This window comes from Ovis canadensis, chromosome 22 (genome assembly GCF_042477335.2).
Source record: "Ovis canadensis isolate MfBH-ARS-UI-01 breed Bighorn chromosome 22, ARS-UI_OviCan_v2, whole genome shotgun sequence".
In the NCBI taxonomy this organism is placed as follows: domain Eukaryota; kingdom Metazoa; phylum Chordata; class Mammalia; order Artiodactyla; family Bovidae; genus Ovis; species Ovis canadensis.
Genome location: NC_091266.1, coordinates 66,573,161 through 66,595,072, shown reverse-complemented (window position 1 = coordinate 66,595,072; position 21,912 = coordinate 66,573,161). Strand labels below are relative to the sequence as shown.

Sequence of the window (21,912 nt, the reverse complement as noted above, 5' to 3'; positions counted from 1 at the left end):
TTCCTTGGTGGCAATAAATATTTTACAACTACTGCGCACACGGTGCCTGATGTCTTTATGAATAAACAAAGACTCAGTTGAGAACCATCTGTGAGGACTAATCGCTGGCTAATTCGGCAGGGACTTGAGCCTTCTCCCTTCAAGGTGGTGCACCGCTCTGCACCCAGGGAAGAATGGTATTTAGGTTTCAAAGTGAAATCCAGAGGCAGCGTTTGTCCCCCATGGACCTGAGTATCCATATTTTATCAAGCACTGGGCTCTACACTTTACCTAATAAAACTGTGTCAGAAAGCACGTCAGATGTCTGCCCCTTCCTCCCACTGCCCTTTAGTTCAGTTCAGCTCAGTTGCTTGGTGGTGTCTGACTCTTTGGGACCCCATGGACTGCAGCACGCCAGGCCTCCCTGTCCATCACCAACTCCCAGAGCTTACTGAAATTCATGTCCATTGAGTTGGTGATGCCATCCAACCATCTCATCCTCTGTCATCCCCTTCTCCTCCCGCCTTCAATCTTTCCCAGCATCAGGGTCTTTTCAAATGAGTCAGCTCTTCGCTTCAAGTGGCCAAAGTATTGGAGCTTGAGCTTGAGCTTCAGCATCAATCCTTCCAATGAATCTTCAGGACTGATCTCCTTTAGGATGGACTGGTTGATTCTCCTTGCTGTCCAGGGGACTCTCAAGAGTCTTCTCCAATACCACAGTTCAAAAGCATCAATTCTTCGGTGCTCAGCTTTCTTTATGGTCCAACTCTCATATCCATACATGACCACTGGAAAAACCAAAGCTTTGACTAGACAGATCTTTTTTGGCAAAGTAATGTCTCTGTTTTTTAATATGCCATCTAGGTTGGTCATAAATTTTCTTTCAAGGAGCAAGCGTCTTTTAATTTTGTGGCTGCAGTCACCATCTGTGGAGATTTTGGAGCCCCCCAAAATAAAGTCTGTCACTGTTTCCACTGTTTCCCCATCTATTTGCCATGAAGTGATGGGACCAGATGCCCTGATCTTAGTTTTCTGAATGTTGAGTTTTAAGCCGGCTTTTTCACTCTCCTCTTTCATTTTCATCAAGAGGCTCTTTAGTTCTTCTTCACTTTCTGCCATAAGGGTGGTGTCATCTGAATATCTGAGGTTATTGATATTTCTCCCGGCAATCTTGATTCCAGCTTGTGTTTCTTCCAATCCACCGTTTCTCATGATGTACTCTGCATATAAGTTAAATAAGCAGGGTGACAATATACAGCCTTGATGTACTCTTTTTCCTATTTGGGACCAGTCTGTTGTTCCACGTCCAGTTCTATCTGTCGCTTCTTAACCTGCATACAGATTTCTCAAGAGGGAGGTCAGGTGGTCTGGTATTCCCATCTCTTAAGAATTATCCACAGTTTATTGTGATCCACACAGTCAAAGGCTTTGGCATAGTCAATAAAGCAGAAATAGATGTTTTTCTGGATCTCTCTTGCTTTTCCCATGATCCAACAGATGTTAGCAATTTGATCTCTGGTTCCTCTGCCTTTTCTTTTTTCTTTTTTTTCTTTTTTCTTTTTTCCTCTGCCTTTTCTAAATCCAACTTGAACATCTGGAATTTCATGGTTCATGTACTGTTGAAGCCTGGCTTGGAGAATTTAAGCATTACTTTACTAGTGTGTGAGATGAGTGCAATTGTGCGGTAGTTTGAGCATTCTTTGGCATTGCCTTTCTTTGGGATTGGACTGAACGCTGGCCTTTTCCAGTCCTGTGGCCACTGCTGAGTTTTCCAAATTTGCTGGCATATTGAGTGCAGCACTTTCATAGCATCATCTTTTAGGATTTGAAACAGCTCACCTGGAATTCCATCATCTCCACTAGCTTTGTTTGTAGTGATGTTTCCTAAGGCCCACTTGACTTCGCATTCCAGGATGTCTGGTTCTAGGTGACTGATCACACCATTGAGGTTATCTGAGTCATGAAGATTTTTTTTGTACAGTTCTTCTGTGTATTCTTGCCACCTCTTCTTAATATCTTCTGCTTCTGTTAGGTCCAGACCATTTCTGTCCTTTATCGAGCCCATCTTTGCATGAAATGTTCCCATGGTATCTCTAATTTTCTTGAAGAGATCTCTAGTCTTTCCCATTCTGTTGTTTCCCTCTATTTCTTTGCATTGATCAATGAGGAAGGCTTTCTTACTCTCCTTGCTATTCTTTGGAACTCTGCATACAAATAAGTATCTTTCCTTTTCTCCTTTGCCTTTAGCTTCTCTTCTTTTTGCAGCTATTTGTAAGGCCACGTCAGACAACCATTTTGCCTTTTTGCATTTCTTTTTCTTGGGGATGGTCTTGATCACTGCCTCCTGTCCAATGTCATGAACCTCCATCCATAGTTCTTCAGGCACTCTGTCTATCAGATCTAATCCCTTGAATCTATTTCTCACGTTCACTGTATTAAGGGATTTGATTTAGGTCATTCCTGAATGGTCTAGTGGTTTTCCCTACTTTCTTCAACTTAACTCTGAATTTGTCAGTAAGGAGTTCATGATCTGAGCCACAGTCAGCTCCTGGTCTTGTTTTTGTTGACTGTACAGAGCTTCTCCATTTTTGGCTGCAAAGAATATAATCAATCTGATTTCAGTGTTGACCATCTGGTGATGTCCATGTGTAGAGTCTTCTCTTGTTGTTTGAAGAGGGTGTTTGCTATGACCAGAGTGTTCTTTTGGCAAAACTCTATTAGTCTTTGCCCTGCTTCATTCCGCATTCCAAGGCCAAAATTGCCTGTTACTCCAGGTGTTTCTTGACTTCCTACTTTTGCATTCCAGTCCCCTATAATGAAAAGGACATCTTTTTTGGGTGTTAGTTCTGAAAGGTCTTGTAGGTATTCATAGAACTGTTCAACTTCAGCTTCTTCAGCATTACTGGTCGGGGCATAGACTTGGATTACTGTGATATTGAATGGTTTGCCTTGGGAACGAACAGAGATCATTCTGTCGTTTTTGAGACTGCATCCAGGTACTGCATTTCAGACTCTTTTGTTGACCATGATGGCTACTCCATTTCTGAGGGATTCCTGCCCGCAGTAGTAGATATAATGGTCATCTGAGTTAAATCCACCCATTCCAGTCCATCTTAGTTCACTGATTCCTAATATGTTGATGTTCACTCTTGCCATCTGGTTTGACCACTTCCAATTTGCCTTGATTCATGGACCTAACACTCCAGGCCCCTGTGCAATATTGCTCTTTACAGCATCGGACTTTACTTCCATCACCCATCACATCTACAACTGGGTGTTGTTTTTGCTTTGGCTCCATCCCTTCGTTCTTTTTGGAGTTATTTCTCCCCTGATCTCCAGTAGCATGTTGGGCACCTACCGCCCTGGGGAGTTCCTCTTTCAGTGTCCTGTCGTTTTTGCCTTTTCACACTGTTCATGGGGCTCTCAAGGCAAGAACACTGAAGTGGCTTGCCATTCCCTTCTCCAGTGGCCCACTGGCCCATTGCCCTGGGGCCTGTGTCTGGGCCCTACCCTTCACCCACAGGCCCAGCTACAGCCCTGGTGATGGTGTCAGCTGGGCGTCTCAGGAAACGCAGGGGCCACAGGGTCATCGAGAGGGAAGTCTGCTCCCCTTGCTGTGAGGGCCCCTGACTGAGCAGCCACCTGCATGGGTCACTGGGCTCCTTCCCCCAGCGCAAGGCCTCCTTCTCATGGCACAAAACGGCCGCTCAAGCTCTGGTCTTCAGAGTCACCCCCCAGCAGCAGCCTAAAGGAAGGGCCAAAGAAAGGCGCTCTCCCCGTGAGGACACTCCCGAGGCCATGGCACAGTGACCAGAACACTGCTCACGACGGAGGAGGGTAGCAGGACCATCCCGTGCCTGCCCAAACCAGGGCTGACTCCTGAGTTCAAGAGGAGGAGAGAGAAGACCTCCCTGAAGGCAGAGGATGAGGGAGAGCCGCTCCGCTGCCCCTCAGCCACCGTCAAAGGGCCCACGACACTCTCCTCCTCCCAGGCGGGCCTCCTGGGCTCCTCTGGCCACGTCTCCAGGGCCCAGCCCTGCCTCTGCCTGCCGGCCCTCCCTCCTGCTCACCTCGGTCCAGCATTCACAGCCCCTCACCTGCCCCTTCAGCCTCCCACCCCCTGGGCCCCAGGGGACCTTCTCTAGCCCTGGATGTGATCAGCTGGGCCCTGCGGGAGACTCAAGGGGATAGTACCACCTGGGGTTCACAGCCCCCAACCCAGGTCCCACAGGAGCCTCTTTTCAGCCAGCCCCCACCCTCCTCCACACCCAGCACCCCTCCCCAGACCACCTGGTCTCCCTCAGCTTCCCAGGCAAGGTGCCCACTGGCTGACCGCTGGTCTTCTCCCCTCTCCCCTCTCCTGGCGAAGTATTTTGTTTTACTCAAGGAGCTGTACCCACTTACATTTTTCTTTCAAAGTCTATCTGTGGCCCAGCTCAAATTAGCTCTGTCCACGGTATGATGTGGGTCCCTGGCCACTCCCTGCCCAGCTGTCCTGGCATCCTTGTTGCCAAGACTTGCCTTTCCCTCTTGAAATGGCACGCCTGGCAAGTGCGTGCGGCTCAGTTCTGAACTGTTCTGTCCTGCCGTCTACTCACCGACATAATTCTGTTCAAAACACCCCGGCTTTAGAGTGAGTCTCCGAATCCAGGAGTGCGCACCCCCACCTTTGCTCTTCTTCCTCAAGGCGATCTTGGCCATTCCAGGCCCTTTGTGTTTCCATGTAAACTTCAAATCACTGTCGATTTCCAAAAGGCGCTGCTGGGACTCTGAGATTGTGCCAAGAGGAAAGATCAGGCCGGAAGGAAGGATGGGTCACAGGTCAGGCTTGGTTCACGAGCTCGGGGTCCACGGGGAGCTTCTAGTTTTCCCTGGATCAGTACTGACACATCTGGTCAAGTTTATTCCGCAGGAGTTGGCCTGACGCTGCCCTCCTCTGGGCTGTCAGGACACACAGTTGCCATCCGCCGTGGCGCTGGTCCCGACCCCACAGGATGTTTAACTTCCATCACTTTGTTTATGGATAAAAGCCCACCAACTTGAAAGGTGCTCAGTTGTCATAAACCTTTAAAAGACCGCTCTCCAGACCCCAAAGGCCCCACACCACCTCCCCAGTCTCTTTCTTCCCCATTAGGAGCCGGACTTCTGGACAGAATTATGGATCCAAGTCTTTACCTCCCGCTCCTCCCCCTGCTCACTCTCCCACCCGCCCTCCCCCGCCCCTCCCCCACAGTCCTATTAGACACGCCATTCCTGAGCCTCCTCCTGGGTGCTGTTAAACCCACAGGACTTCTCAGAGCTGACCTCACCGCTGTCTGGGCCTCATGTGACTGGCTGACCCTTCCCTGCCGCTTCCTCTGGCTCCCAGACCCAGCCCTGCCCGGCATCCGGACCAGCTCTCCAGTCTCCCTTCTGTATCCCTGATGCTCTACCTGCTGCCTGAGGCCCAGGGGTCTCCAGGGCTACCTCGGCACCCTGCTCCCCCTCTGGGACCTCACCCGCACCCCATCCCCTCTGCGCACCCCCTACAGGTCTGCACCTCCAGCCCTGACCTCTCTTCCCACAAACGTCGGCCCTGATCCACCTGTCCCAGACAGAAGGCCTGCCACCCGCTCTGAGTCCTCCAACATCCGCCCTTTCCCAGAGCGTCCCAGGGCAACCCCATGCCCCGTCCACCTACTGGGTGTGCAGTCTCCGTGCCGTGGGCCCCCGACCCTTCCCAGCCCCACAGCCATCACCACTCTCTGTTCCTGCCCTCATCCTGTGCGCCTGCCGGTGGGCGACACTCCTCACTCGCGCCCTCTCATCAGTCTTTCCCCGGCGCCAGCACCCCGGTTCAGGCTGCAGGAAGGGGAGCCCTCCCTCCAGACCTCGGCAGAGGCTACTCCCTTGGCGTCCTCACCGCTCCTTTGTCCAGCACTGTCCACTCTTTCAGACCTCAGCTCAACTGCCCTGAGCTTGGGGCGTTCCCCCAGCGCCCTTCCAGGGCCCTGCCTTCTCTACCAAGGGCCAGGCTCCCCGCTTCCCCTGCAGGGCGGGGTACACAGAGACTCGGTGAGGTGTCCTGTCCTCCCCCACGCGGGCGCCGTCCTTCCCGCAGGCCCGGATCAGCCCCTGCAAGCGGCGGGGGCACAGAACTATTTGCAGGGTGACTGAGTGAACACGCTGAGGAACAGGGCCGCTTTCTGGGGGGCTGGGAGGGGCTCAGGCGAGGGCCAGGGCCGGAAGCTGAAGCATCTTGGACCAGCGACACCCAACCGGGACCCCCAGAATCCAGCGCGGACCGGGTGCAGCTGCGGTCTGCAGCCCGGCCAGGGGCGCGGGCAGAGGCAGGGCTGCGGACCTGCCGGCGAGGGTGCGCCCCCGGCTCCGCCCGGAGCCCCCGACCGGCCCCGGCCCGGGCTCCTCCCCAGGCCCCTCCCCAGGCCCTCTCCGCGGGGCTGGTGGGCGCCGGCGCGGTACGCCTCGGGACAAGTTTGGTCCCGCCGCCGACCCGTAGTCTCGCGTCCATCCCCGTCGCTAGGCAACGTCGAGGCCCCTGCAGAGAGAAAACCAACAGACCTCGGGGCAGCGGGCACCTCGGACGCCGGCGCCATGGACCTGGTCATAACGCAGGAGCTGGCCCGCGCCGAGAGCCAGCAGGGTGGGCGGGGGAGGTCGAGAACCCCTGACCCCCACCCCCGGGAGGACTCCGGGACCTGCTGGATCCCAGCCCCTGGGGACACCCCGGGACCCAGGGATCCCTGCCCCCGGGAGACCCCAGAACCCGCCCACCACCCGCCCCCAGGGAGGCCCGGGGCCTCGCTGAATCCCAGCCCCTGGGGAGACCCCGGGGCCTACCAGGACCCCCTCCGCACCTTGATGACCCCCGCCCTACCTGATCCAGTGACCCCTTGAAGCCAGCACTTCGAGGATGTGTCTGACCTGGGCAAACTGAGGTGCCTTTTTAAAGGAAAGCTTTCGTTTTTCCTAACTGTTCCTCAGAATCACTCACGTCGCAGGCTCCCGAAGCCTGAGCCGCAGGGCTGCCGCTGGGTTCTCGGGGCTGGGCTCGGGGCACCTTGCCCCTGGGCTCCTCCCTGGAGAGGAGCGACCAGTGGGGCCCAGCCTGCCCGAGTCCAGCCCCTTCCGCGGCCTCCCGACCGTCCCCACTGCTGCTCTGCGGGCCGGTGGACGCTTGATGACCGCCTCTTCCTCACTCCTGTCCTGGTAGACGCTGACTCTCTGAAGAGGGCTTACCAGTTGATTAAGTCCGCCAACCTGGGCAAGTCCGAGTTCGACCCCACAGAAAGCTTCAGCCCCGACCTGTTTGTTTTATGTGCAGAGCAGGCCCTGAAGGTGATCAGTCCCAGGGCTCCTAGGGAGGCAGCTTCAGGGGACCCCAATCTCCTCGTTTACACTGGAATCGGGAAGCGGGGGGCCCCTTGTGGGTGGTCCAAGGGCTGCTCGATCTCCCAGCCTCCCCCGGCGCTCTGTGTTCACGCAGATGGGGCAGCGGGAGGTGAGTGAAGACTGCATCCAGATGTACTTCAAGGTGAAGGGGCCGGTCACCCAGTTTCTGGGCCGGGCGCACCTGTGCAGGGCCCAGCTGTGTGCCCCCAAGTCCACGGAAAACATGGTGAGAGGGGGCCCTGAGCCCGGCGGGCTGGTTCCTCCTGATTCCCTTCCTTCTGAGTGAGGGAGCCCTGGAGTACACCACCTCGAGTCTGCTGGCACGGCGAAGTGCACCCGCAGCTCGCTTGCCATCCTGCGCTGAATTCCTTATTGCTGGCGCTGCTGTGTCTCCCCTGCGTTCCTCTGATTCTCAGAACCCACATCGCGCCCCGCAGCAGTTCCCCCACCTCCAGCGTGGTTTTGCTGGGAGTTGGGTGACCGGGTTCATCTTCAGTGAACGCGATGCTGCGTTTCCATCTGTGCTTTTCCCTAAGCCCCGGGGTCTGGCTTGTGTCCTTTTGACCTCTGACCTTTGCGCCCTAGTGTGTGGTCATGCCTGCTCACAGAGGGGTGTGGGGGGAGCAGGGGGTGGGCTTTCAGGGAGGGGGCTCACTGTGCAGTCTTTATTTTGTTTTAGGAGGAATTTGAAAATTGTGTGACTCAGTATATGAAGGCGATCAGCTTTGCAAAAGGAGAACCGAGGTGGGCACAACGGGGCAGCCGTTCCTAGTTGGAGGGTCTGGAGCCGGAGTTTGCCAGGTGGCTCTGCGCAGGCGACAGGCTTTGTCTTCTTTTGCTCGTGCTTTCCTGCAGCTCTGGCGTGTGCGCCCGTCTCCTGACGCTGGAGCCGGCCACGTGCACGCCCGCCTGCCCAGGCTGTATCCTCTCCTGTGCAAAGTCTGTGACCTGCAGGCGGCCTTTGTCTGCTGTCCCTGTGGGAGCCTCACCCTTGGCCAGTCCCTAGGAGTCTCCTTTTCGGTCCTCTCTGGGGGACTGGCACTGGGCCCCCTCCCTGCCCTCCCCCACAGTCCTGTACACCCCCTGGCCTAAGGCCTTGTGTCTGGAGGGGTGAATCTCCTGAAACTCCTGCAGTTTTCCGCTTAGTTAATATTCATCAAAAAGAAGCGTTACTGAAATTGTTAACTCTGCGTACAAACTGGTGCTGACACAGCGTCTCTGAGATGGACGCGCTCGGCCCTAGGAGCTGCGTGTCGGCCCTGGGATTATTTGTCCGTCCTCCCTGCATCTGCTGTGGACGGCCTCCTCTGTGCAGGACCTCGGCAGGGATGTCTGGGGGGCGAGGCCTGACCCTGAGCCGAAGCTCTGAGGACAGTGGGTGTTTCTGGAGCCTCGGAGCCCGAGGGGTGGGCGCCCTCGGGAAGGGGCCTGGTCAGTGCCGTGCCCCTCCGTCGCGGCGGGGTCTGAGCTGGAGCGGGCAGCACGGCTGCTCTGGGCGGGGCTGCCGCACTGCTGAACACGAGCCGGTTCCCTCGGGCAGGCCCGGGCGGCCCCGGGGCCTCACTGTCCCCTCTTGGCGCCGCAGGTATTACTTCCTGGTGTACAACGCGTCGGTGCTTTACTGGCAGATGGTGAGGCCGTTTCTCAGGCCTGGCTACCGCCACTACCTGGTCCCCAGCCTGGCCCAGATGGTGGGCGCGCTCAGCCAGACGGAGGAGGAGGACAAGGAGTGGCAGGCAGAGCTGATGCTGTGAGTGCCCCGCCCCCGCCGGCCCCTCCGCTCTCTGGTCTGAACTGGGAACCAGGTTTGGGGCGCCCTGTCCGCAGAAGTTTCTCGACTCTGCCCAAGGCGCCACGGTGTCCCAAGCAGACGGGCGTCATCGCGGGAAGCGCGCTTCTACTCAAAACCCAGGAACTGAAGGAACCGGGAAGGCAGACGTTCTAGCAACAGGCAGCCCCGCCGGAACGCGCGCCCCACCCAGGGAAGCTCGCCCCCCGCGCGCCAGGCTGGCCGGGTGGCCCTGTGGGGCCACGGCGAATGGCTCAGCAGCTGGTCCCAGCGAGCAGGCGGCCGGGTGGGCGGGCTGAAAGGCACTTGGTGACGCTCTCCTGTATCTGGGGGACACTGTGTGTGGCCAGCAACTGCGCGGGTGCCGGGAAGGCCCAGAGGGCCGGCCGTGAAGTTGGAACCCAGAGTCTGCAGGTGTTTCTCACCTTTTATGCAGTTTGGGGAAGCTTTAACAGAAAATCAGTAAAGCCATGCCTTTTCTCTGAAGGCTGTTGTTTGAGGTACACAGAATCACTGCTGGACAGGCCCCGGCCCCTTTGCGAGTCGGGGCCCAGCCCTCTAGGTCTGGGCCAGTCAGGTGAGCCCCAGACCATGCATGGGGTGAGGAGCTGTCTAATTTCTGCATCTTTCTGAAGTTTGTAAAACATAAAATTAATAAAACATGATAACCCAGGCTGTGCTAGTCGTAAAGAACCTGCTGCAGGAGACCTAAGAGACTCGGGTTCGATTCCTGGGTCAGGAAGCTTCCCTGGAGGAGGGCATGGCAACCCACTCCAGTATGCTTGCCTGGAGAGTCCCATGGACCGAGGAGGCTGGTGGGGTACAGTCCACACAGTCTCAAAGAGTTGGACATGACTGAAGTGACTTAACACGCATGTTGCAATCTGGTTATTAGACCTTAGTGGCAGCAAATGCGACTGTCCAGGCCTGACTGCTCCTCTGTCATCCAGGGAGCTCCTGGAGTGTTACCTGCAGGCTGGGGAAAGCGGCGAGGCCGCGAAGTTTTGTGCCACCGCAGCGCCGTTCATCAAGGCCCATGTGCCGCAGAAATACCGGCAAATATTTGCCCTGATGGTGAGTCGGAATATTTACATCTGCAGAAAGAAGTCATTTTGTCTGAAAACAGCCGAGACCATCCGTTGGGATATAGACACACACAGCCTAAACAGGACGAAACACCATCTTTCCCTCCTCGTGGCTGAACGTTCCCTTTTTAACCACACTGAGTTTTTTTAAAAAAATTAGCAGAAACTTCATAAAATAGTTACTGCGACAGAGTGTATAAAGAGCTCTCATCACCTATTCGTTTTATGTATAAAATTCAGCTGGAATTATATGTGCAGAACTAAGCACAGAGCATATGAAACGAGAAAGTACTTGTCAGTCACAAACGCCGTTTTAAGGAACAACATCTGCAAAATGACAGCTGCACGCAGTGCCTGGCCGCTCCCCGGCTGTTTAAATCGCGATATTCTGTTCCATCTTATGACAGGTCCAGCACGAGCTCATGGACGAGCCCCAGTTAAAGGAAGAGAGGAGAAGCTCCATCAGCCTGTCTGTCACTTTCCACATTAATATGCTGAAAGCGTAGGTGTCGTGGGGCGGGGACAGACGCCCAGGAGGCTCTGTGCCCCGGGCGGGGTGTGTGTGCAGTGGCGGCCGGGTTGGAGGGCAGGCCCGACCTCGCCTCCATCTGCGGAGAGGCTCCGGAGAGGTGGCCAGAGTGAGTGTGCTCCTCAGGCAGTACGGTGGGTGGCTTTTAGGGAGCGGGGACAGCAGCCATGTCAGATGCCTCTGACGGCCCTGCTGGAGGAGGCCTGAGACTTGACCGTGAGGCTGACAGAATGATGGTGCTCTGTGCGTGAGACCCGGACGGGACGGGCGAGGGTGTGGGGGAGAGACTGTACCAGGCAGAGGCCTGCTGCTGGGGCGAGCGGGGAACAGGGGGGTGGAGGACTCGGTGTGTGCAGTGAGGAGATCCGAGTGTGTGAGTGGGGAGGTCCCGGTGTGTGTGTGAGTAGGGAGATCCCAGTGCGTGTGTGTGAGTGGGGAGGTCCCGGTGTGTGAGTGAGTGGGGAGGTCCCGGTGTGTGAGTGGGGAGGGAGATCCCGGTGCGTGTGTGTGAGTGGGGAGGTCCTGCTGTGTGTGTGAGTGGGGAGGTCCCACCGTGTGAGTGGGGAGGTCCCGGTGCGTGTGTGTGAGTGGGGAGGTCCCGGTGTGGGGAGATCCCGGTGTGTGTGAGTGAGTGGGGAGGTCCCAGTGTGTGTGAGTGAGTGGGGAGGTCCCACTGTGTGAGTGGGGAGGTCCCGGTGTGTGTGAGTGAGTGGGGAGGTCCCGGTGTGTAAGTGGGGAGGGAGATCCCGGTGCGTGTGTGTGAGTGGGGAGGTCCTGCTGTGTGTGTGAGTGGGGAGGTCCCACCGTGTGAGTGGGGAGGTCCCGGTGCGTGTAAGTGAGTGGGGAGGTCCCGGTGTGTGTGTGAGTGAGTGGGGAGGTCCCGGTGTGTGTGTGTGAGTGGGGAGGTCCCACCGTGTGAGTGGGGAGGTCCCGGTGCGTGTGAGTGAGTGGGGAGGTCCCGGTGCGTGTGAGTGAGTGGGGAGGTCCCGGTGTGTAAGTGGGGAGGGAGATCCCGGTGCGTGTGTGTGAGTGGGGAGGTCCTGCTGTGTGTGTGAGTGGGGAGGTCCCACCGTGTGAGTGGGGAGGTCCCGGTGCGTGTGAGTGAGTGGGGAGGTCCCGGTGCGTGTGAGTGAGTGGGGAGGTCCCGGTGTGTGTGAGTGAGTGGGGAGGTCCCGCTGTGTGTGTGAGTGGGGAGATCCTGGTGTGTGAGTGAGTGGGGAGGTCCCGGTATGCGTGTGAGTGGGGAGGACAGCTGTCCAGAGGGAGGCAGCGGCTGTCTGGGCTGGACGCAGCCGGTGGGAAGGACCCCGCCTCCCTCCCGGGTGGGCTGCAGGTGTGGGGCTGGATTGGGTGTGTGGCCTGTGCACGCTTCCTCAGGGCTCGCTCTTAGCGGCAGAGCAAGACAGAGGCTGGACTGGGGGCGGGCAGAAGAGCTGTGAGGTCACCAGGAGCCCGGCAGAGAGAAAGCAGCAGCTGTTACCTAGGCCTTCTGTTCGTGGAGGACACAAGTTCATAGATAAATTAGTTTTAGAATAATTACTTAAAGAAATATGATCTTTTGGTTATTTAATATTTGATTAAATTAATCTACATTCTAGAAAACTGGATCAAAATGATTTGCCTGAAGACGTCAACAAAATTCTGAAGGACACCTACACACTCTTAAGTCAGTACCATCACCAGCGCTTGCCTTCAGTCAGAGAGGAAAAGTAAGTGTGTGTCTCTCCGGCTCCCCGTCTGTGTACAGCATTTGGCAACTACAGGAAAACAGGAAAGAAAAGCGAAAACAACCCCGAAACCATAATTCCGCAAGCAAGCACCAGCTGTGTGGAGGCTCTGGGGCCTCTCTCTCTAGTCTCTTTTGTCCTGAAGTTGCACTGTTGGGCAGCGCTCGGGATATGAAACTTCATATTGGACTTTCAAAAGTCCAGTTGCCTTCCATCACAAGTGCTTTTCCAGTCACATCGCACACCTTCTGAAGAGTCATCCCAGTGGCCGAAGAACAACCCCCCCAACCCCGGGTTTCCATCATCAGTTCTCTGCTCGAGTGCTGGGGGGCTGCTCAGAGCTCCGTCCCGGGCGGAGTTCCCGGAGCTGCTGGCTGAGCGGGAGGCTGAAAGAGAGGTCTGGGTGCGCCCAGCGCAGCTCTTTGACCAGGCTCGCGCTCTAACTCAGAGCAGGTCCAGCTGGTCCCTGGGCACGGCCTCCCCGAGGTTTCGGGGGGTAGGGGCTCTGGGGACAGAGCGGACCCAGCGACCAGGACGCCCGCCCGCCTCCTGGGGCCGCGCCCCTCCAGGCAGGCCTGCTGCTGCTGACCACATGGAACATTCGTGTATCTGCGAACACTTTTCCTTCTGTTAATTTTCCAGTCCTTTCCTCTCCCCAGCTTTCATGGAGTAGGTTGTGAATCATCTCACTGGAGACTTGCTGCAGCCTCTGCTGCCTCGGGATTTGAGCGCTCCGGCTCCAGCGCGCTCACCAGCTACTCCACTCTGTTTACTCTTTCGGGCTTTTCAGATAATTTTTGATGTCCAGATGGGTTTTATTTAAGATAAGAATTGTTTGAGCTGATGTTCACCCCCCACCAGTGCTGGGCCAGACACGTTTAAGGCCGTCAGGGAGTCCCCGAGATCCCAGCCCAGCAGCCAGCTCGGTGGGCGGTGACCCGGGTCCCCGGCCCCGGTCCTGACCCTCTGCGCCTGCCCCCACTCTGTGCCCACCCCCCGCCCTCCCGTGCGTCTGTGGCGCCCTTGCTGCCCGTCTCTGTGTTGTGGCCGGGAGGACACGGCGTCTTCTGCTGCGGTTCCAGTGTGTTCAGCTCCATCACTGCTGCCGCACCTGGAAGGCGCGTGTTCCCTGCTGGCCCGGGTCCCGGGCTCAGCCGCTCGCAGCAGCCGTCTGTGAGGTCAGGCCCTCCCTCAGCCCTAGAGCCTCAGCGGCTCCAGGCGTCATTGAGGGGCCCTCTGACCCCTCCCCACCTGGGCTTCAGTGTGTGGAACTCTGGATGGGAAAAAAAGATCTTTGAGTTTAAAGCCAAAAAAGGCCTGAAAACCAGTGATGGGTTCCTTGGCGGGTTCTCTTCTTAGCTGCGTGTGGCGGGGCTTGGGAAGGCCAGAGGGTCTTGGTGGTCCAGACTGGGTGGGGCTGGACGGAGGGCCGGGACCACTTGTCCATCCAGGGAAGGGAGGTGCCTTTTCCTGCAAAGGACGAGGGGAGGGGAGGCGCGATACAGGATAGTATCCTCTGAGCTCAGAAGGGGCTTTGAGAACAAAGGCCTAGCTCCATGACACACAGTTAGGAACTCGTTGCGGGGGCTGCACACGGAGGAAGGCCTGTGATGACGACCCAGAGGTGTCCGCAGAGCTCAGGGCAGCCGGAGGGACACGGGGACTCGGGGCCAGAGCTAAAGTGGCGCCTGCCTGCCAGCTGGAGCTGAGGGTTTCCCCCCACCCAGGCCCCCGTGACCACTCACCTTCCGCATCAGCAAAGGGCACGCTCCCGTTTGCGCGTCAGGTGAAGGTGAGGGGTAGTGTTGATGGGCTCCTCTGGCGTGGTCCCGCCCCTCGGGAGTGGGCAGAAGCTGGGTCACCATCACTGGAGGAGGGCGGAGCATGGGCCTGCCCAGCTGGGAGGAGCTGCCCAAGGGCAGAGAGTGTGTCCCGGCCACAGTCAGGCATCGATGCTGCCTCAGGAAGAGCAGGGACGCCAGCTTGTTCCCAGGGGATGCTGGCGTGTCTGGGGACACTGCTCACCAACCACCCCATGCAGGCCAGGTCCCCACCCAGCAGAGAACCACCACGTCCAGACGTGAGGGGGTTAGGCTGGGAAGCCTGGCCCGTCTCCCCCACCCAGAACACTGCCCTGATTCCGCTAGTTCTTTGTTAAGCCGTAAATTCAGGGGGCTCATCCTCCCGCTTTGTTCTTTTTGGAGTTGCTCACGCTCCTCCAGGGTCTTTGCATCTCTGCACACGTTAGCCCCAGCCTGTTGGTTTCTGCAGAGACCTGATCGGCCACTACGACCGCTCTGGTCACCTGGTCAAGGCGTAGGAGGAGTCCGCCTTGAGGACATGTCCTCCCTCGCTGCTCCCCGCCCCAGGGCTGCGGTGCGGGCGCGAGGGGCTCACAGCTGCGCCTGCACCTGCCCTGAGACAGCGGCGCTCCCTCCAAACCTCTGTCAGGGCTGCGGCAGCTGGGCTTCGGAGCCCTCGCCGTGGGACTCCTTTTCTCTCCCGTTTTGTTCGTGCCCCAGAGTGAAGGCTGGAGGCTCATCCCACCGCAGGCAGAGGTGCCTTGTTGCCTCCTGTTGACCTAATGATGTTTCATTTCTGTTTCCAGAATGATTTTGCTTTTTGAATTAGCCCATCTTTCTCTGACCTTGAAGTGCTGGGAGATCGCCTCTGATTGCCTCTCAGACCTGAAGAAGATGGACAGCAAAGTAAGTAGTCGTGGCCGGAAGCCCCGCTCCTGCTCACTGTGATCCAGACGCAAAGGGCCAAAAGCAGGCACGGGATTCAGAAGCCCCTCGCCAGGGGGCCTGAAGTGTTGCGTTGTTGCTAAATTCCCTTCTAGCCTTTTTAAATGGTGCGGTTTTTGCACCAGTAGATTAGTGGAAACTGGATCAGTGCATTGAAGAGAACACAGCCGCCGTCCATGCGTGCGCTCCCAGCGCTGGAGCGCCTGCCTACACCATGCGGACGCCAGCAATCCTGAGAGCAGAGGCAGGCAGCATCACAGCAGCAGTGGGCTCTGTCATGGCCCACTGTCAGCGTGGACAGGTCGCCCAGACAGAAGAGCAATACGGATGCTTTGGGATTGAGCAGAGCAAGCCTAATCGGCACCTCGGAAGGAGGAGGGTGCTCACTCTTCAGGGCAGATCATGTTAGATCACAAAACAAGTCTTAACCAATGTAAGATGACAGGAATCACGCTAAGTGTCTTTTTGGGCTGAAATGGGGTGAAACTAGAAATCGGCAACAGGAGGTAAAAGCTAGGATTTCACAAAAGTGTGGAAGTCAGATAGCATACTCCCGAACAACCAACGAGTCAGAAAAGAAGCGAAAAGGAAAAGAAGATTTTGAAACATAGGACAACAGAAACACGCCTCACCATAACCTATGGGCCGCAGCACAGCCGTCCTCAGAGGGGCGTTCAGTAGACATGCCTGCAACGAGAAAAAAGAATGGCTGAAAGTGAACCGCCACATGCACGCCTCACCAAAACCTATGGGCCGCAGCACAGCCGTCCTCAGGGACGTTTAGCAGACATGCCTGCAGCAAGAAAAGGGAACGCCTGAAAGCACACCACCATATGTATGCCTCAGCTAAGCTCAGCTCAGTCGCTCAGTTGGGTCAGACCCTTTGTGACCCCACGGACTGCAGCACGCCAGGCCTCCCTGTCCATCACCAACTCCTGGAGCTTGCTCAAACTCATGTCCATCGAGTTGGTGACACCACCCAACCATCCCATCCCCTGTCGTCCCCTTCTCCACCCACCTTCAATCTTTCCAACCATCCCATCCTCTGTCATCCCCTTCTCCTCCCACTTTCAATTTATGCCTCAAGAAACTAGGGGGAAAAAAAACCAGAACAAAGCCTGCAGTTAGTGGAAGGAAGGAAATGGTGAAGATCAGAGCGAAAGCAAAGGAAACAGAGATGAGAAAACCAGTAGAGAGGGTCAGTGGAGCCAACAGCGGGTTTTTTGAAGAAACAACACTGCAGACATTAGCTAGACCAGGAAAAATAGAAGCTCAAAATCGGAGACGAAAGAGGAGCCTCACGGCTGATAACACAGAAACAAAAAGGATCTTAAGAGACCAGTATGACATGTGCCAGGAGGATGGGCAACCTATACGAAACTGGTAAATTCCTGGAAACATACACCCCTCCAAGACCGACTCGTGGGGAAACAGAAAGCCTGAATAGACCAGTGAGTAAGCAGGTTGTATTAGTGATCAAAAAATCTCCAAGTAAAGAAACACCCAGTGACCCAACAATCCCACTTCTGGGCATGTACGCAGAGAAAATGTGATTTTAAAAGACGCACGTACCCCAGTGCCCCCTGCAGCGTGAAGGCAGCCTAAAGGTCAGCGGAGAAGTGGACAGAGAAGACGCGGGGCCCACGTGCACAGTGCAACGCTCAGGCCAGTTCAGCCGCTCAGCGTCCGACTCTTTGCGACCCCACGAGCCTCAGCACGCCAGGCCTCCCTGTCCGTCACCAGCTCCCAGAGTCCAGCAAATCCATGTCCACTGAGTCAGTGATGCCATCCAACCATCTATCGTCCCCTTCTCCTCCTGCCCTCAATCTTTCCCAGCATCAGGGTCTTTTCCAATGAGTCAGCTCTTGGAATCAGGTGGCCAAAGGACTGGAGTTTCAGCTTCAGCATCAGTCCTTCCGATGAACACTGTGGACTGATCTCCTTTAGGATGGACTGGTTGGACCTCCTTGCAGTCCAAAGGACTCTCAAGAGTCTTCTCCAACACCACAGTTCAAAAGCATCAATTCTTCGGTGCTCAGCTTTCTTTATAGTCCAACTCTCACCATGGAATATTACTTGGCCATGAAAAGGAATGAAATTGGGTAGTTTTTAGAGAGATGGATGGACCAGGAGACACTCATACACAGTGAAGTAAGTCAGAAAGAGGAGAATAAATATCTCAGTGCATATATGTGGGGTCTAGAAAAGTGAGACATTAAGCTTACCTCCTGTGTATTCTGAGGACTCCCTGGTGGCTCAGATGGTAAAGCATCTGCCCGTGATGTGGGAGACCCGGGTTCGATCCCTGGGTCAGGAAGATCCCCTGGAGAAGGAAATGGCAACCCATTCCAGTACTCTTGCCTAGAAAATTCCATGGATGGAGGAGCCTGGTGGGCTATAGTCCATGGGGTCGCAAAGAGTCAGACATGACTGAGCGACTTCACTCACTGACTCACCCAAACTTATCTGTGAAAGAGAAACAGAGGCGCAGACGCAGAGAGCAAGCATGTGGATCCCAAGGGGGAAGGCGGGGTGGGGTGAGCTGGGAGACGGATTGACGGACACACACCCTGGATGTCACTATAAGAGGCAACTAGTGAGACCCTGTGGTGCCGCACGGGGAACTCTACTCGGTGCTCTGCGAGGAAACCCAGAAAGGGAGGGACGTGTACACACAGCCAACTCACTTTGCTGTGCGGTACAACTAACCCAACAGTGTAAAGCAACTGTGCCCCAAAAAAATCAAGAAAAAAATAGAAACACACACTCAGGATGAGATGACTTCACTGGTGAATTCTACCAAACATTTAGAGAAGAGTTAATGCTGATCCTTCAAAATGCTTCCAAAAAGTTGAGGACAGAGGAATACTCCAACTTGGTTTACAAAGCGAGCTTCACCCTGGTACCAAACCCGACAAAGTAACTACGAGAAAATAGGACGCAGGAAGGAAATCCAGAAGGAAAATAGCCCAGGAAAACACGGGTGCAGAAGTCCTCAGCGGAATACCAGCAAACTCAATGCAGCAGCATATCGTAAAGATCAAACACCACCATCAGTGGGATTTGTCCTGACGTCGCAAGGGGGGTTTAACGTAGTCAAATCAATAAGTGTGATACGTAACATTAAAAGAATGAAGGATAAAGGTACAATCATCCCAATAGATGCAAGAAAAGCATTTAACAAAATTCAACATCCTGTCATGTTAAAAACTCTCAACAAAAAGTGTGTGGAAGGAAAATACCTCCACATAATAAAGACCACATGTGACGAGCCCACAGCTAACATTATACTCAGTGGTGAAAGGCTGAAAGCTTATCTTCTAATGTCAAGAACAAGAGGACGCTGCCTCCTCCTGCCACTTCTGTTTAACACCGTACTAGAAGTTCTAGCCACAATAATCAGACAAGAAAAAGAAATAAAAGGCATCCAAATCATAAAGGAAGAAATAAGTCTGTCCCTGTTTACATGTGACATGACCTGTTTATACAGAGAAAACTCTAAAGACTCCACCAAAAACTATTAGAACTAATGAGCAAATTCAGTAAAGCTGAAGGATTCAAAATCATCATCAAAAAATCAGTTGTGTTTCTGTCCACTAAAAAGGAAATATCTGAAAGAGAAAACAAAAAGTTTACAATAGCATCAAAAACAATACAAAACCTAAGAATGAATTTAACCAAAGAATGGAAAGACTTGGACACCAAAAGCTAGAAGACGTCAGTGAGATAAATGGACGAAGACGCAGAATGGGAGCACAGCCCGTGTCCTTGGACTGGAAGAATGAAAACTATTAAAATGTCGACACTACCCCAAACTACCTACAGATTCAATGAAAGCCGTATCAGTTCCAGCGGCGAGTCTCACAGGAACAGAAAAGGGCGATTTGCATGGAACCGCAGAAGAGCCAGAGCTCTCGAGAAGGGAGAAAACTGGCGGCGGTGTGAGCTGCAGTCACAGCCGCGGTGGCCGGAGCAGCGCGGTCCTGGCGTGAAAACAGATGCAGAGAGCAACGGGGCGGAATCGAGAGCCCGGAAACGAGGCTGCACCGCCGCCAACTCAGGTTGACGAGGCACCAGAACACCACGGGGGAAGTGTAGCCTCTTCAGTAAGCGACGCCGGCAAAGCTGAATGGCCCCGTGGGGACGGACGGAACCGGGCTCCTGCGTCACGCCTCCCACAAACGTTGGCTTGAAATGGGTTACAGATTTTAAGGCCTGCGGCTGTAAAACTCCTTTAAGAACTCACAGGGGAAAAATCCTACCGACTTTGGTCGGCGCCATGATTGTTTGAATACGACAACAAGAGTGAAGTAAACGAGGGTTACATCTCTCGAAGAACTGTCTGCACAGCAAAGGGAACAGCGACACGGCGGAAAGGCGGCCTGTGACCCCGGAGAAAAGCAGCTGCAAACCACACATCTGATAAGGCTTCAGCAGCTGTAGGGGAGCTCATGCCTCAGCAGGAAATCACCGTTATTAGCATCACCTCCATTCTCCAATGGGAAGCAACGGGCTAAGGGCCTAATAGACACTTCTCTAAAGAAAGTCTTCGAGCGGTGCACGAAGAGGCGTTCAGCACCGCTAATCATCAGGAGATAGAGTCAGAGCCTCAGTGAGCCTCACCCCACGCCTGCTGGGATGGCTGCTGTCCAGAGACGAGAGACAGCAAGCGTTGGTGGAGATGTGAAGAAAAGGAAGCCCTGGTGCTTTCCGTTGGTGGAAATGTGAGCTGGCAGCAGCCTCTGTGGAAAGCAGTAAAGCTCCTTAAAATTTCTTTTAAAAAGCTGCCGTGCGATCCGCCAACCCCACTGCCGTGAGCCCAAAGGGCCTAAAGCCAGACCTTGAAGAGCTGTCTGACCCGCGCTCACCGCAGCGTTACTCTCCAAGGCCAGGTGTGCGGACGGCCCGAGTGTCTGTCCCTGGGTGAAGGGATAAAGAAAATGCGTGTGTGAGATGCAGTGTTATTTGGCCGTGAGCGCTCAAGCAGACCTATGTGCAATCGGGGTCCCTGAAGGAGCGGAGGTTAAGTGGGGAGCAGGAAAAGGTTAGGGAATAAAGGCTCAGAATTCTAAATCTGATGGCCTGTGAAGAGGGGGAGATTCTGTACTGAGGAACAGAGGATGGCGGCAGAGGCTGCCCTGGTGGCCTGGGGGCTGAGACTCCCCACTCCCGAAGCAGGGGCAGCTCTGATCCCTGACTGGGGGCCAGAGCTCACGTGTCACCACCAAGAGTTCACATGCGGCAGCTAAGAGTGAAGTCAAACAAATGAAAATAAAATTTGTCAAAAGAATGGCAGCAGGCTTTTTGTTGGAAACAGGATGAGCTAAGAGATCAGCATCCAAATAGTAAAGTGGAAAAAGCGGAACTGCTGGGACTTCCCTGCCGGTTCACAGACTGAGACTGCACCTTCAGTGCAGAGGGCGCAGGTTCAGCCCTCGGCTGGGGGACTAAGATCCCACAGGCCTCATGGTGCAGCCAAAAAAAAAAAAAAAAAAAAAATTGTCAACCTGAAACATTCGCATTCGGAGAAAATATCTTTGAAAATCAGAAGCAAAGTAAATATTTATTAAAATATACAAAATCTGAAAGAGCCTGACTTTGACTGCAGGAAAGTTTCAAGAGCTTTTTCAAGAAGGAGGATGATGGCAGCAGCAATCTGGATCCACACAAACAGTGAGGAGGACCAGTAAGGGGGCCACGCGAGTCAGAGAGAGCCTGGATACGTAAAGCGCTGGGAAAGGTACTTGCTGTCTAAAGCAGAGATAATAATATGGGTCAGAAGACTCAGCATTATTGTGATGTCAGTTCTCCCTAGGCGGAGCAGTAGATTCAGTGTGATTCAATCAAAGTCTTTACGGGAGTGTTTCAGAAATTGACGGAGTGAGCATAACCTGGTGGGGAGATGCGGAGGCCCTACAGTAGCCCAGAGCAGCTCTGGGAACCGCAGCAGTGCCAGCAGGCGGGCACGGCCTCACGCGCAGGCCTGGCGTAGGGCCACCGCGGTTCAGCACGGGCGGCCTGGACGTGGAGACGCCCACGGACGGACAGCCAGGACGGGGTCCGGAAAGAGACCTGCACACTTGGGGCCTCAGCCTGGACCAGGTGCAGAGGCTTCTGCTGGAGACAAAGCATCTCGTCCAGAAAACAGCGCCAGACAGGGGAGGGAGGGTGAGCACCGGCCGCCCTTCATCCCATGGACAGGAATCAACTCAACATGCACCCTAAACCAAAAATGTGAGAGCTCAAATGATAAAACTTCTGGGGGGGTGGGGAGAAAAAACAAACAGAGGAAAAAACAAGAGGAATCCCTGTGGCCTGTTACCTCACAACCGCTCACCCGGTAGGTGGCTCACCCGGAGGCTGACCAGCCCACATGGGCCGGGGAGGGGTGGGAAATGGACCCCTTTGGAAACAGGTTAGCAGCTTTGTGTACCTGTCTGCCCACCCACCCAGGAAACCCCAGGCCCATGCTGCCCCGCCTTCTGCAGCATGACCCCTGTCCTGACCCCAGTGGGGGTTAAGTGAAAGGAATTGTTGTCCAGATTTCATAACAGAGCATTGGTCTGAAGTTGGTGTAGTTATTTAAAAGTTCTATGTCCAATGAAATTAACTGTGAAAAGTAAAAACAAAAAATTATTTCTAGCTTTCTCATTTAAATCTTTGC

At 55.0% G+C, this 21,912-nt stretch overlaps 1 protein-coding gene across 11 annotated transcripts in view; it reads left to right on the top strand.

Moving 5' to 3' along the window:
• The first annotated feature begins 6,521 nt into the window (after positions 1–6,521).
• Positions 6,522–21,912, top strand: part of CFAP46 (cilia and flagella associated protein 46) — a 96,070-nt gene continuing 80,679 nt past the window's right edge. For 10 of the 11 annotated variants that reach the window (XR_011252212.1, XR_011252214.1, XR_011252215.1 and 7 more), the window contains exons 1-9: positions 6,522–6,622; positions 7,193–7,317; positions 7,466–7,597; positions 8,051–8,115; positions 8,957–9,121; positions 10,111–10,234; positions 10,653–10,747; positions 12,373–12,483; positions 15,110–15,209. Coding sequence is in view for 7 of the 11 variants with exons in the window: in XM_069568008.1 (XP_069424109.1) it covers positions 6,574–6,622; positions 7,193–7,317; positions 7,466–7,597; positions 8,051–8,115; positions 8,957–9,121; positions 10,111–10,234; positions 10,653–10,747; positions 12,373–12,483; positions 15,110–15,209 (966 nt within the window). In the remaining 4 variants the exon portion in view is untranslated. The remainder of the gene's footprint in view (positions 6,623–7,192; positions 7,318–7,465; positions 7,598–8,050; positions 8,116–8,956; positions 9,122–10,110; positions 10,235–10,652; positions 10,748–12,372; positions 12,484–15,109; positions 15,210–21,912) is intronic. The other variant, XM_069568007.1, reaches the window with a different exon arrangement.